Genomic DNA, 14,031 nt, shown 5'->3' on the forward strand with positions numbered 1-14,031 from the left:
TGGTTGCGGAGAACACAAAGATTCGAATCGATCCGCGACGAACTCAACCCGTGTCTGTAGACGGCAAACAAACGTCATACTAACGGCACCCGTCCAAACATCCAAACCCCCATTTTAAGGTGCATCGTTTGCGAACGGAGAAGTGTGGGTGAACGCTTGCTCTCAACGAGAGTCAGCCAAGCTAAACTGAACAACAAACATGTTAATGGCTCGTTTTTAAAACTTCCAACCGGTTTTATCAAACCTAAACCGAAGCGGCCATCGGTGAACGTGTTCGCGCTTCCCCATGCATCGACCCCTTCGACCTTTTCCTCCTTACAGCTAAGCCCTCTACCCCGTGTCGCATTAAATTTATCAAATCTACCACTGTTTTGGTTTTGTTTTTCGTCGTTCTGCTATAGCTTCTTTGTTATACAATTTATCCCATTTGTTTGCTTCTGTATCGTGTCGGATACAAGTCGTATTATTATTACTCTGCCTCGACGAACCTTTTGGTGTGAGTGTGTGTCTAGTTTCTGTTTTGTTTACCTTTAAGTTGTTGCTTTCAGTGTATGGTGACGGACTGGATGAAGAATGCTGTAACATTTGCACTCGGATAAAGTTAGCTAGTTAGCCTCTCGACCCTCCGACCTGCCTAGTAATGCATATGTTACGTACGTATATGCGCAAGTATATATATATATATATAGCTGTAGAAAGTGGTTGATGCCTTCGTCTTATTCATACCCTACTCATATATCTGTATATGTATATTTATATATGTACGTGTGTGTATATAGATACTATATGCTGGATAAAGAAACACGAAAAACACGTAGACTTCGTACCGCCTCCCACCGTTTTTTCTTCTTCTCTTCTCTTCATTCACGTTGGGTGCATGCAGTCAGTTAGAATTGTTTCTATATTAGTGTCTGCTGTGTTGTGTTCACCTTTGTTAGCTCTTTTCGGCTTAATAGTTTCTCCTTAACGCTAGTAGGTTTGCTTTTATTTCTTTGTTTGCTTTCTTTGCTGCTTACTTCCTGTTTAATCTGTTCGTACCGAGAGAAGGGTTTTGGTGCATGGTGCTTCTCCTTCGTTTTGCATTCGTTTTGGATTGCATTGTGTTTGTTTTTGTTTTTTGTTTACTCTTGTGGTTTTTTGTTTTTATTTTAGTTATTTGTTGTTTGCTGTTTTGGTTGTTTGTCATTTTCGTTCTCCTTTCCCAATACGCATCATTATTATCGCCGACCGATGGGGTTGAACGGATTGGTGGGTAAGTACACACACACACACACACGCACGCGCACTCGCGTAGCAAAATGTTACGCGCAACACACGACCACAGGAGAGACTCGCCACCGACACCCGGTGCGAGGTGGGAGTTTGGGAAAAAGGAGTGCATGCTGGTGGGAGGGGGGGTGGGGGAGGGGTTGGGTGGTGGGGGTGTGGCCTACGGTGGCGCGTGCTATCATCGCATGTAGCCGCCCCGGTAGCCGCCGCCGAGCTGTGCGCCGCCGATTGCCCGCTCCGTAGCCTTCTCGATGCTACGGGAGACGCAGCGATAGCAGCACACGTACGCTAAACATCACTTGAACAGGATGCGCCGGAAGGCGCGCCGGAAGTCCTTGTTGAAGATGGTGTAGATGGCCGGGTTGAGCGCGGAGTTCATGTAGCCGAGCCAGAAGGCGAGCGAGAAGGCGCTCTCCGGGATGCTGCAGTTCGGGCAGATGGGGACGAGGATGTAGAGGAAGAAGAAGGGCAGCCAGCAGGCGATGAAGCTGCCCATGATCAGCCCGAGGATGAGCGTGGCGCGCTTCTCCTTCTTGCGCGCGATGCGCCGCTTCTCCTTCTCCGGGTCGCGCGGCTTCGGCTTCGGCAGGGCCGGTTCCATCTCGCTGCAGGTGCTGTCCGTCTGCTTGCTGGCGATCAGCTGCGAGATGGCCTGCTGCCCTCCGACCGGCGTACACCCGCCCCCGTCGTGCCCCGCCCCACCGCCGCCGCCTCCCGCACCTCCTCCTCCACCGCCGTCGTGGGCACCCGAGCCGAGCATCGGTTGGGTGCAGTTGTTGCCCCGACCACCGCCAGCCTGGCGCGCCTTCGCCTTGCCCTTGCCGAAGATGGGCTGGCAGAGGCGGAACTTGAGCGGCTTCACCACCGCGCACCGGCTGATGACGCCCGAGTCCGAGCTGGACGGGTCGAACTCGCTCACCATGTCCGTGTCGATGCCGACCGAGAGCGCCCGGTTGCGGGCGACGGCCGAAGGTGAGACGGCCAGCTCGGACGAGATGCCGTTGTTGCTGGTCCGCTGCTGCTGCTGCTGCTGCTGCTGTAGGGGCGCCTTCAGCGTGTCCTTGGGCTCGAGCGGCGGATGGCTGGAGGCCGCGGCCACCAGCCCGTGATTGTCCTGTTCGGCCGTGCCCGCCTCGCTCGTCGACATGTCGGACGCGAAGTCGCACGTCACCACCGGGATGGGCATCGGGGAGGCGCCCGACCCCGCCACGAGCCCCCGCGGGGGCGGCTCTATCGTCGCTATCTGGGTCGAGCCGGTGCTCCCGGGGTGGTGGTGCGGGGCCGCCGGGTGCTGGTGCACCGCGGATTGATTGTTATTGTTAGAGGCACTGGGAAGTGATGGCATCGGGACGGTGCCGGCGTTGCGGGTGAAGCTCGTGTCCTGCGCGGAGACGGGGTGGGAATAGAAGCGGACAATTCAAGACTCTGGCGAGGGGACTTTATTAAAATATGAATAAAACAAAGGGTTTGCCATGGAAACTTCGTGATTTGACATAGCCGACAATTTGCGAAACGATATGAAAATGAGATGATAAAAAACTTATAATTTATCAAATTGAGGTAATGTACAGTGTAATCGTATAACGGAACACCGGCATCAGTGGTTGGAATGTTTCCAAGTGGTACTGGAACAGTGCACGCCAGCTCTAGAAGTTTGCAATCTATTATCGGAATCCCACACAACACGAAGTCGTATAGTTGTTGTATCAATTGAATGCCATATTAGTATATTTCGAATCGGAATCGCATTGTGCATAGTAGTAAGTATAGTTTACAGAGGCCTTGGGCCGTGTGGCTTCTTTCGCCTCTTTAAAGCATTGTGCATTGACAATGTACGAACAATAGACAGCTTTTGTTGCATATGACGATTAAGAATGTTACACGATTTTCTTTATGCATACGTATAAATGAACGACTAATGTACAGCTAATACATATCGTAAATCGTATATGATGCTGGCTTAGAAAACTATACGACTGAACATCCACTCCATCGAAAATATACGACTGAAACTCCACTTTTGTACGTATAGGCATTATTTTAGCATCATATACGATTCAATCATATTGCGTTGAAGTACGATTATTTCAAGTTGATATACGATTTACATACATATGTGTTGTGTGGAATGTTCCATACATTGCCTTTAGGTATACAACTCTTTCGTAGAGCATTGCAAAGAGAGATGTGAAGTTCTGTAGGGTTCTGTGGAACCCTTCATATGTCATGTTTCAACAAGTCATCATTGGGTCGGTAAAAAGTTATCGAAATGGTACAGCAAACGCAAAAATTACATAAACATTCAGTTGAATTTTTCTTGATGTTAACTTGTTGAAACATGACATTTGTTCCATAGAACCATACATAAATCTCTAAATCTCTACGCGAGTTCTACAGAGATAAATTGCCTTACCTCCAGGCAATGTATGCAACATTCCGTCATTTGATTGCAGACTTCCAGAGCTGCTATGTACTATTCCAGTACCACTTTGAAACATTCCACCGACTGATTGAAGTGTTCTATTATATGAATCTTTGTTTTTAATTTGTACTTTATTTTGAAGTACAGAGGTTTTGAACTTCTTGGTCATTCGTCTCTTCATTATATGTAGGTACAGTAACTGACAGGATAAAGTGCATACCTACAATTTTTTTTATTATCGCTCAATATGTTTTACTTAATCCAACACTACACACATATTTTGTAACTTGTTTAACAAATTCTTTATGAGATCCACCCTTTCAGACTAATGGAACATTCATACATGTATGACCATCTGTTTAATTTATGTTTGGTTGTGAATATATATGTTACATATTTTATATGATATATATGTCATACATTAAAGTAATTCATGCAAAGTAATTCATGTGAGTACAATTCAAAGTGAAGTGAAGCTTGCCAGCAATAGTTTGGATTAAGAAAAACATACTGATCAAAAAATCTCCAGGCGGGCACTTTGTCCTGCTGGTCACTGTATATGTACGTAAATTGTCTTATCGTTGTTCAATTGAATTGACACAATGTTTCGGTTATCATAAATTCCAAGGTGGCGTTATGTTTACCCTTCAAATCGCTCGTTGCGATTCAACTTTCGGAGTAAGCTTAGAGGCGGCACATCTACTATCTTGACGCTGCCTGTCAAAACCTCGTATTAAAGTTAAACAAAGTACTAGAAAAAAAGGCGAGAAAATTGCCAGCGGGTTCGAGATCTTACAATGTTTTCGACTCCCGGCTCAAGAAATGGTTGTTGCTTCCACTCACAAATGCCAATTTAAACTCACATTCACCATTCAATTCAAAGTTTACTATCTAAATCGAATCAAACACAATATTCAGTTTGACAGCAGATTTGGTAACCGAAATCTAGCGAAATGTGTTCTATTTTATTTTCGTTATTGTTTTAGTGTTGCGACAGAAGTTCTGATGCCTGAGAGGAAGAGATCCGACATGATAAATTTGACGTTTAGCTAGAAAAGTTAGATGTTGAATTGACTGGTGAATGTGTACTTGAAGCTAGAAGCTGGAGACTTGAAACAACAGCCAAATGTCGAAGTGGATCCAAATACAGTTTATCGGTATTAGAAACGACTTCTGCCGAGCCTTTGCAGATACAAAACGACGCGATCTGAGTGTTGTTTACTTTTTAATTATGGCAGAGTGTGTCGAGAAAGCAGAGAAGCCGCGTCGTTATCTCGTAATGATCTCGAATATCTATCAGAAGGCATAGTGGGATACCATGTTTGGAAGCAGATGACAGCTGTTATAATTAATCTAGTAATTCTGTTGGTAAACAGAAGGATGCATTCCCCGGGAGATTCCGAGATTCTGCAAAAATTCTACTGAAGTCCCTTTTTAATTTATTCTTTCTGTTGATACCATACTCTTTGGTACCAGGTGAAGAGGAAGGCAACGCCTGCCAGCTAAACCTTAGCAATTTCATTTCGCAAAGCATATACACATAACTGTACCACCAAGCTAAAATTTTCTGTGGCTTACCTGCTCGCTCGGTGGCTTCAGTGGTTTCTTGCGAATGCCCCGACGGGCGCGCGCCTTGGCCGCGAAGTAGATCCGGATGTAGACAAACACCATGATGCAGCTGGGGATGTAGAACGAACCGAGCGCCGAGTACAGCACGTATCCGATGTCTTCGCTCAGCTGGAATGAAGGTTGCAAGAAGGGAGAAGGAGGTTAGGTGTGTGCGTCGTGCTGGAAACCAAGCTTATACCAAGTTGACCAGCTTTATTTGGAAACGTAAACCGTGGGTATAAATCAGATACAGAGCCAAGGGCGCCAATAGGTGCTGGTTTCTTCAGTCAGTGTCAGTCAAAGGACACTTCTTCTGCGTCTCCAGGACGAGGATCTACTGCTGTACGGCTTTTGAATGCAGAATTGCAAAGCCCTCAACCAGGCAAAGTTTAGAAATGGTACCAGAGAAGTCTTACATAGGACGTAAATGGAAACAACTGCGATGAGCTGATGGATAAACTTACGGCGCTCGTTTCATTACGTTTGCGCTTTCAGAATCTTCCAAGTCCTTCAGTATTCATCCCACAACTCTTTTGAAGTGAATTGAAACAGACACTAAACGGGTGGTTAATCTCAGAGGTCTGCCGTTTGCCGTACCGGGGGGGTTGTCGGTATTGTTGACGTATTTTTAAATGAGCATGAGGTTGAGGGGTTTGCATCGCTCGCAATTGAAGTGGTCCGGTAATGGTTATCCCACACCCACAGGACGTGCCTTGCTTCGGGGCGGGGTCCATGCCGACAACTTGCATGGACGTGCCATGGATGCAGCATTCGGAGACCCTTTTTGCCGGACAATGCCGAGCTGCCTGCCGGGGTTAGGAATTCGAGACGAGTCTAGCATTTGTCATGCGAGCCATGCCCCCGACGGTACCCTGAAGGGGTTCCCCGAAACGGGGATGAGCCGGTGGAATGTCCTGATTGTGGAGTCGCCCTACCGCTTTTAAGGCAGCACTGTCCTCAGCATATGTGCTGTGCATGATTTGACACTGATAAATTCCCACCTCGTCCGAGCGTCATCGGTTGGGAAGCGCCAGCGGACATTTTAGGCCGCAACCATCGTCGTCCGTGTCGCTCATTCCCCTGAAGACACTATCCCCGGACGTCGGTTGTTGTGGTCGCAGCCGGCAACAAGAATCGCTCACTCTCTATTCATTTATTCTACTTTCGTTCGAGTGGAGGCAAATGTCAAAACAACGCATACACTCACATCCCGGGGTCGTTTTGGGAGACGAACCGTCGCTCCTTTCGACACCGTCCGACATTCTCGGACCTCCTCCCGGGGAAGGTTTGCAGGAACGGCAACTCATTTGCCGAAATGTTTGCAGTTCATGTTCGGTTCGGAAAGGATTAGGGCCTCGGAAAACGCCTGAAGCTGCGGCAGTGTGGACGATTTTCCTAGAAAAGATCCGAGCCTCTGTTGCGCCACGGCATACGCACGGGCTCGCACGACGGAATCCGGTGGAGATAATTTGTCAATGCAAACGATGTGAACTGAGCGGCTTCGGCGTTGGGGAACGAAGCCGCTGGGAGGGACTAAGAGAATCCTCCGAATGTGTTTACGAGAACTTCAAATGGGCGTCCAAATGAACATACATACACTGCACGGCGCAAGCTGGAGTTTCCAAGATGGAGGAAGGCTCGGGCAAGGAACCGGGTTCGGCGAGAAAGTGTACAGAAGCCGGCCACAACAAATGATAGATGCCGCAGCAGCTGGGGACGCGACATAAGCTACCCAGCAACGGATTTCGACCGGCTTTCGCCACCATAATGAACTGATTCAGTGTTCGAGGCCACCGACCTTCGCCTACCATCCGGAGCTCCCACCCCGAGGCACGTCATTGCGCTGTTTAAGGTTGCGTTTTGAGTGATTGTTGAGGGATTTATTGTGTGGTCTAGGCTCACAAACATGACGGATGTTGTGAAGATTGCGTCGACCTCCCGAGGCCCGAATGCGAAAAGGTAGCCGGCACGCATCCGAGAACGAGACATTCGCACGCGAGCACACTTGATGACTTCTTTCAGAGGCCCCTCAATTTATATTATTAAGGAAAATAATCATCCCGCCGCATACCAGAGACACGTGCACACACGCATCCACACAAGCGCCCGGGTCATACAAAGCAGCCGGGCTTTTGTTGTGGCAGGGCAAGCTGGCGCATGTGTGCGAGACTCCATGCGAGGTTTTTCGGGCTGCGCACAGTGGGCCCGAGTTGTGTATAATGTGCTTCAGAAGGATGCTTTTCTATTGAATAATCCAAACATTTGACGCCTACTGTCACCCTTCATTAGACATTTCCAAAAGAAATTTGTATCTCGAAAAAGCAATTCTGCTCGAAAAACTGCTCGAGTGATTGAAAATTCTTTAAATTTTGTTTCAGTCGGCTTCGGCCCATACAAAAATGAGGAGTATTTTTGTTCGCGCTGAGGATGTTTGAGAGAAACCTTTAGGAAATGTGTAGTGGAATATTTCGTGAAACAAACATTATTAAAACAAATTTGTTTAAATTGTTCAATGTTCAAGCACTATAATCACTAGCACTAGCACTATAAAGAAGGATTATCAATATTCAAATTCCAATCAAACCATTCCAATTTATTCAAAAAATCAAATTTGATTGTGAACTTAATGAGTGGAACTTGTCTTAAAGGCGATCATGTGATTACAAATTTCAGTGAAACGTTTTTCGAACTTCAAACCATCTTCTATAACTCTCCTGAAAATGTCCACTTCGGATCGGCCAACTATTACAATACCACCTTTGGTTTCGACAACTCCACAAAGCAACCCTTTTGTTGTTGACATCTTTTGACATTCTCGTCAAAATCAACTGTTTTGCTATTTTGTAGTGTTTATTTATCGTTTTCGCACATATTTGATTAGATTTGATTATTTTCTTAGGCGCTGTGCCGTGTTTTATCAAACAGTGTGAAGAATCTTGAAGATCAGAGCCAATAAGCTCGTTGAAAGTTACCAGTCGATGTTGCTCTCATGTATCGCTGGTCTTACAATCATTATGCTTTGGATTTTGGTTGTTATAGAGCACGAACAGTTGATTTCGTTCATGATTTAAGTAAAAACGGTTTAGTATTAACATTATTAAATTATTATTACTTATTCTATCTTTTTAAATTCTTCAAAATGTCTAATTTCTTTTACCATTGCAGTTTGTATTTATTTCTTTCTGTTTCCAATAAATCTTTGTATTCAATCTGGAAGCTGTCAATACCCTACGGTGTGATAACACACCCTCCTCTTTCGATGCAAACCTCACTTATAGGTCTGTTCGGTTGACATCTTTTGCAAGATTGTTTATATACTAAATGCAACGTTGCGAAGTTGACGAGAAAAACACTAATATTTGCCATTTTATGATTATTCATTTATTTATTATTAATTAATTTATTTATGTGAACATTAACAATTTATTAATTGCACCATTGGGTAAATATTATGTCTATGTATTTAAAAGGATGGAAATTTAGATCACATCCAACGAGTACAGGACGGAGTGAATTGTGACCTCCGAAACTCGGTAGGTGGCCCACCGTGCGATCGCGCGAACGCTCGATTCCCGACCAATTTTGTAATTCCCTTTTTACCAGTGACGAGTGCTTCTAACGCTAATCTCAGCCACCATCACGAACTTCGCGCCACTCGAAGGTGCTTGCTTCCTTTCGGCAGCATTTTGCGAATAAATATCTAGGCAGATGGAAACGGTTTTCCCGGCTAGATTAGTACCGAAAGCCGTCGTTGCTAGGATTAATCGAAGAGCAGCGGGGCTGCTGGTTTTCGTTAACTGTGCTACCTTTCCAGCGTTTGGTTTTCCTTGCCGTTTCCTTCAACTTGAAATTGAAATTGTGCAGAAAAGTTTGCATCGGCAAGGCGCGCGCCCGCGAAAAAGGGGTGGATTTTTCCAATGCGAAACGAAAATTAATGCTATCGAATTATAACGATTTGTCTGGCCAGGTGGCACGGGATCTCTGTAAAGGTAAAGGATGGCGTGAAAAATTTCCTTCGCCGTTCGGAGCGGCGCAGCAAACAAGATAAATAAAATTAAATCCACGTGCCATCCCGGTTTTGGGAACACCGCCTGCTTCGGCTTCGCGTTGTAAGCGAACGGTCTCCTCTCTTGCCCTGCTGCACAACCAAAACCGAGCCCATCGCGGCCGCGTGGGTCTAATTGGTTCAAACCAATTTGTATGATTAGCCCCATCGGCATCCTGCTGACCGTGAACGGTGCACAAGAAGCGCAAGAGGAGGAGGAGGATGAGGAGAAGGAGAGAAGGAGGAGGTTGCTAATAATGGAAAAGTGTGAACGCGGTGGTGAACGGAAACGATGATGCGGACGATGATGATGATGATGATGAAATCTAAGATAATTGATTAGTGGGAAGTGGTGGCGTGTTAATTCGTTTTTCATTGATTGGTGTGAGAGAGGAGGTGAAAACGGGGGGGGGCAGGATGAAGGTGGGGAACAGGAAGCGGCGCAGCATCATCTTCGTAAAGCTCATAAGCGGTAGTGAACGTGATGGTGAGGTTTTTTTTCTTTTCCCTTCCCAGGTAAAACACAGGTGCGGCCTAACGAAACGCTTTCTGCTCATTTTTGGTCTAAAACATAGAAAAACAAAAACTAAAACAACTCACAACATATCTCCTAGTTACAAAACAGGTGGCGAAAACATTGCTACAATCGAGCAAAACCGTGCGAAAGCAATTTGCTTACTGTGAATGGATAAAAGAGATTTTATTCTCCATTCTATTTTATTTTAAAAGATATAATATTCATGGCAGAATACTTTATTAATATTCTATTCTTATTTTTTATTCGTCTTCTTCTTCTTATTCTTCGCCGAGGATTTACACCACTATTGCTATTAAATCCAGCTTCCTGGGCGTTCGCAAGCTAATCTGGTGACATAGACCTCTGTTAATGTTAAAGGACCGGCTGCTAAAGCCATATATCCTTTCCATTTTTTTCCTTTGTATATTCCTTTTGGTATATCCTGTTTTATTATCCCTTTTATTCGTCGGGCTTTAAGGCCATATATCCTTTTTTATTCGTCGTTGTTGTCTAATTCACGTGTTTTCGGTTTTTGTACTCACTTGCCAAGATAATGTGGGACAGAAAAGTTGCAAAAAACGTCAACATGAGTGAATTTGTTATGGGAAATATACTGCGTTCATTATATTGTTGATAATTGAGGTTAAAACCCCAACCTCAGACCATTTGGTATTGATTTTTCCTTGTTGAATTTGTGTACAATTCATAATGAACTGTTGAAAAAGAGTAAATTTTTATCAGTTTCCAATCAGCTGAATTACTGAAGATTGATTGAAGAACGCAACTGGACAATCATTGAATGAACTTTCCACGTTAAGTCATGTTATTTTTGGATTAGCTATGATGAACTATCAATTTCTTTATTTGTTTAAGAAAGTTTAGGAGGTTTTTACGGAAAAGTTATCGAGAGCGAGCTAATTTACCAATATTTTCATTGAAAATCGTAAAAATCCAGCCGGTCGTATAGCAACTGGGCAGAGTGTATAAAATTAAGAAATGTTATATTCTTCTGGAACAAGTAAAATGAATCAAGAAGAACAAAATATATGGTTGATGATATAAAAACCAGCCATATTCAACACAAAACATTAAATTTGTCGTTTTATATCTATTATACACATCTATTCTTCATAAACGCTATTATGATGTTTAAAATTCGCTCTAATCTATATTTTTACCAACTTGCTTACTGTTGCTGAAACGTAAACAAACTGTACTTTAATAAGAAGATGACCGGGAAATATATACCTAATTATATACACTCTTTTGTCGTAGTCTGTCTTAGCTTGTTTCTCGGTGAATTTCAAATGTAGAAGCGCCAATTAACAAGTGACTAAAACAACTTCGTGCGCTATGTTGAAATTGGACAAATTGGACACATATTTATGGACCGGGAAACCTTTGTCGCATAAGTTCTGGTACGTTTGTTTTGCAGACACTGAGCTACTTTAGTTTACGCTTCGTTAGAGATCCTGGGAAACACTACTATTCTTGCTGCTGAATGTAGCAAAAGGTGGAATTTTTCTACTGAGATGTGAGTCTTTAATGTACTGTTAAAACAAGAAAGAGGAAGCTACCAACTGAATGAATCGCTTTAACTAATTCATCCCCATTGCATAACCTACGCCAGTTTTCGTTCCGAAGAAAACGGCCTAGTAGACATCTGATTTATTTTCCACCCCTTTTCCAGCTGGAAAATAAAACCTGAAATCTGAGAGTGTAAGGTACTATGCAGCATTGTACGTGCTTGTGTCTCTGCTGTCGTGCCGGATGGGTAGAAGCGCTTCCTGGAAATAATAAAAGCGAAACAAAACCGCTTCCGAAAATTTCCAAGCAGCTCGCTTCGGCGGGACTATTTTCGGTAGTGCCAATCCTCTAGTGTGTGTGTGTGTGTGCTAACCGAGTCGATGTAGGGTTGGTGCTTTGTCATCTTGCGGTGATCCCCTCCCCCCCCCCCCCCCCCCCCCAGGTCGGAAAACCCCCCCCCCCCCCCAGGTCGGAAAACTGGTCACTATCGCCCCGGAGCGGCGGGGATGGTGGGAAAATTTAATTAAAACTACTACTGGACTGTTATTTTCGTCGCGTGAAAACGAACCTCCGCTCCATTGAGCGTATTTCTGAGTGTGTGTGTGTGTGTGTGTGTGTACGCGCTGGTGGTGTGCGAAGAGTTTATCACTAAAATGCAGCCTCCGTTACGTTTGTACATAATTAACAGTCTGCAAGCGGTGCAGTCGGCATTAGTAGTGTTCAACAAGTTTAAGCCACCGAACAGGCACGTCAGCCGTGCAGCCGCCATTTTCCCACCATTTTCCTTCTCGACACCGAAGCACCAATGCGAAAGAGTACCCGAGCTTCGGGTCTTATTAATTTAATTTGCTCGTAATCTCCTGCAACATTCCTTGCACCGAATGTGGGTTGAATGTTTAAATATTGAACGCGGACAAGAAGTATTAAAATCAACAACAATCAATTCGCCGTCGCTAAAACGACAACCGACTTAACTCCACGCCGACTCCGACACTGCCCTCTCTCTCTCTCCTCCCCTCCGTTCTTTTGAAGGGCCGGGAAGGGGGTGAAAAATGTGTACAGTTAAAATTTCATGGCATTTTTCCAAAAAACCTTTGCCTCGCGCCGAGTGTGAGACGTAATTGATTTAAATTCCATTATAATTATACCGTCGTTCGGTCCCTTGTAATCTCACCGTTGCACCGTGCCGTTCCCGAAGGGCCCCCAAAACGGTGTGTATATGTGTGTGTATATGTGTGATTTTATGCTTCAGTAATGCGAGCTCGGGTGCTCCAGTCGAAACAAAGCCTTTCGGTTTGGGTTTTTGTTTTGGTTCTTTTCGAGGGGGTTTTATTATTTTTTATTCATGTCCCGACTTTTAACACCTGCAAGCTCCAGGACCACCTGTCGCCCCCCCACCCTCCCCGCTCATGTCGCCGTAAACGGCTATTATCATATCATTATTACGAGCCCCGGGACGGGAAACGGCACGACACGCAAAGTTTTCCACCGGTTCACCGGTATGGGGACACAAATGATCGAGAAAGAAAGGGAAAACCTAGGGGCAGGCAAGGTAGGGTCGGGTGGGCTGAGATTTTTAGTGGCCCATGAACATCCACACCGAAACCCCGCGTACGGCGAAATGTGATTCTCAGCGCTTCGGGCACAATTTTACGGATTTTTCGACATACCGCACCATTAATGCAGTTTTTATTTCATTGGGTTTAGCTTCGTAAATATGCATACGCAGCCACAGACGGTACCTCTTTACATGTTTTATGTGCTTCTGCAGTGTAGGTGATAAGAAAAGGAAAGAAAAGGAAAGAAAAAATATGCTCTATCGCTTGTGCACAAAAAATGCTTACAATAGTTTTAAACAATGTCTTTTCAAAGGGTTGTTTATCTTGCTTGCAAACTATTCTGGTTTTGTTCATCGCATCATGCTTCATTTTCTTGGTTGTAATTTTTCACGATTGATTTTTCATGACCTTAAACCATCATAATAATTTTGGTTTATCACAACTAGGGATTCAAATCCAGTGTGGTATTTTCTTTTTCATTTCAACAATTCTTGATGATTTTGAGTAGGATATTCTTGAAGCGCGTGTTTTTTTTAAATGTAAGCAGCTTTAAATATACGTTTGTGGCTAACATATAAGTATTCATAAAAAAATTACTGAAATAGAATAAAATGTGTCCCATGCATTGCATCTTTAAATCATCGTATCCTTGATTCGAATCATCTTATCCTTTGAACGTTTATCAAATTGTAATTTGTGTCCCCAAATATGGAAATACTGGGCCTTCCAGACATTACCATTTCTTGTAATATTTCTATACTAAAGCTCAAAGTTTTACTTATTTGTTCTATAGGAGTTTGTAATCCATTATTCATTTTTGCATTATTGTCAGATAGTTTATATGTGCATCAAAAGGAATGAATTCTTAAACATATAAAAGTATTTTGCTACTCGGATACATATTTTACAACATGTTAAATGATCTACATGGGGAATATCGGGAGAATAATCTAAAATAATGTTACAAATTGAAGCCACTTTGTTAATTTTTTATGGGACTTCGATTCAGATTATATGTAATTCACATATCCTTACGCGCCATTTGCAAGTTGTTTCATACGAAAATTAAAAAAAACATCATATT

General features: G+C 44.0%; 1 protein-coding gene across 1 annotated transcript; it reads right to left on the bottom strand.

Moving 5' to 3' along the window:
- Positions 1 to 1,562: 1,562 nt before the first annotated feature.
- Positions 1,563 to 11,791, bottom strand: LOC131291114 (tyramine/octopamine receptor-like). The gene is made up of 5 exons (XM_058320305.1): positions 11,762 to 11,791; positions 5,499 to 5,510; positions 5,270 to 5,428; positions 1,972 to 2,650; positions 1,563 to 1,929 (listed from the first exon to the last, which is right to left on the bottom strand). The coding sequence occupies exons 1-5, from the start codon at positions 11,789 to 11,791 to the stop codon at positions 1,565 to 1,567; spliced, it is 1,245 nt and encodes a 414-aa protein (XP_058176288.1). The 3' UTR covers positions 1,563 to 1,564.
- Between the last annotated feature and the right edge of the window lie 2,240 nt (positions 11,792 to 14,031).

The sequence above is a fragment of the Anopheles ziemanni genome, chromosome X, assembly GCF_943734765.1.
Source record: "Anopheles ziemanni chromosome X, idAnoZiCoDA_A2_x.2, whole genome shotgun sequence".
In the NCBI taxonomy this organism is placed as follows: Eukaryota; Metazoa; Arthropoda; class Insecta; order Diptera; family Culicidae; genus Anopheles; species Anopheles ziemanni.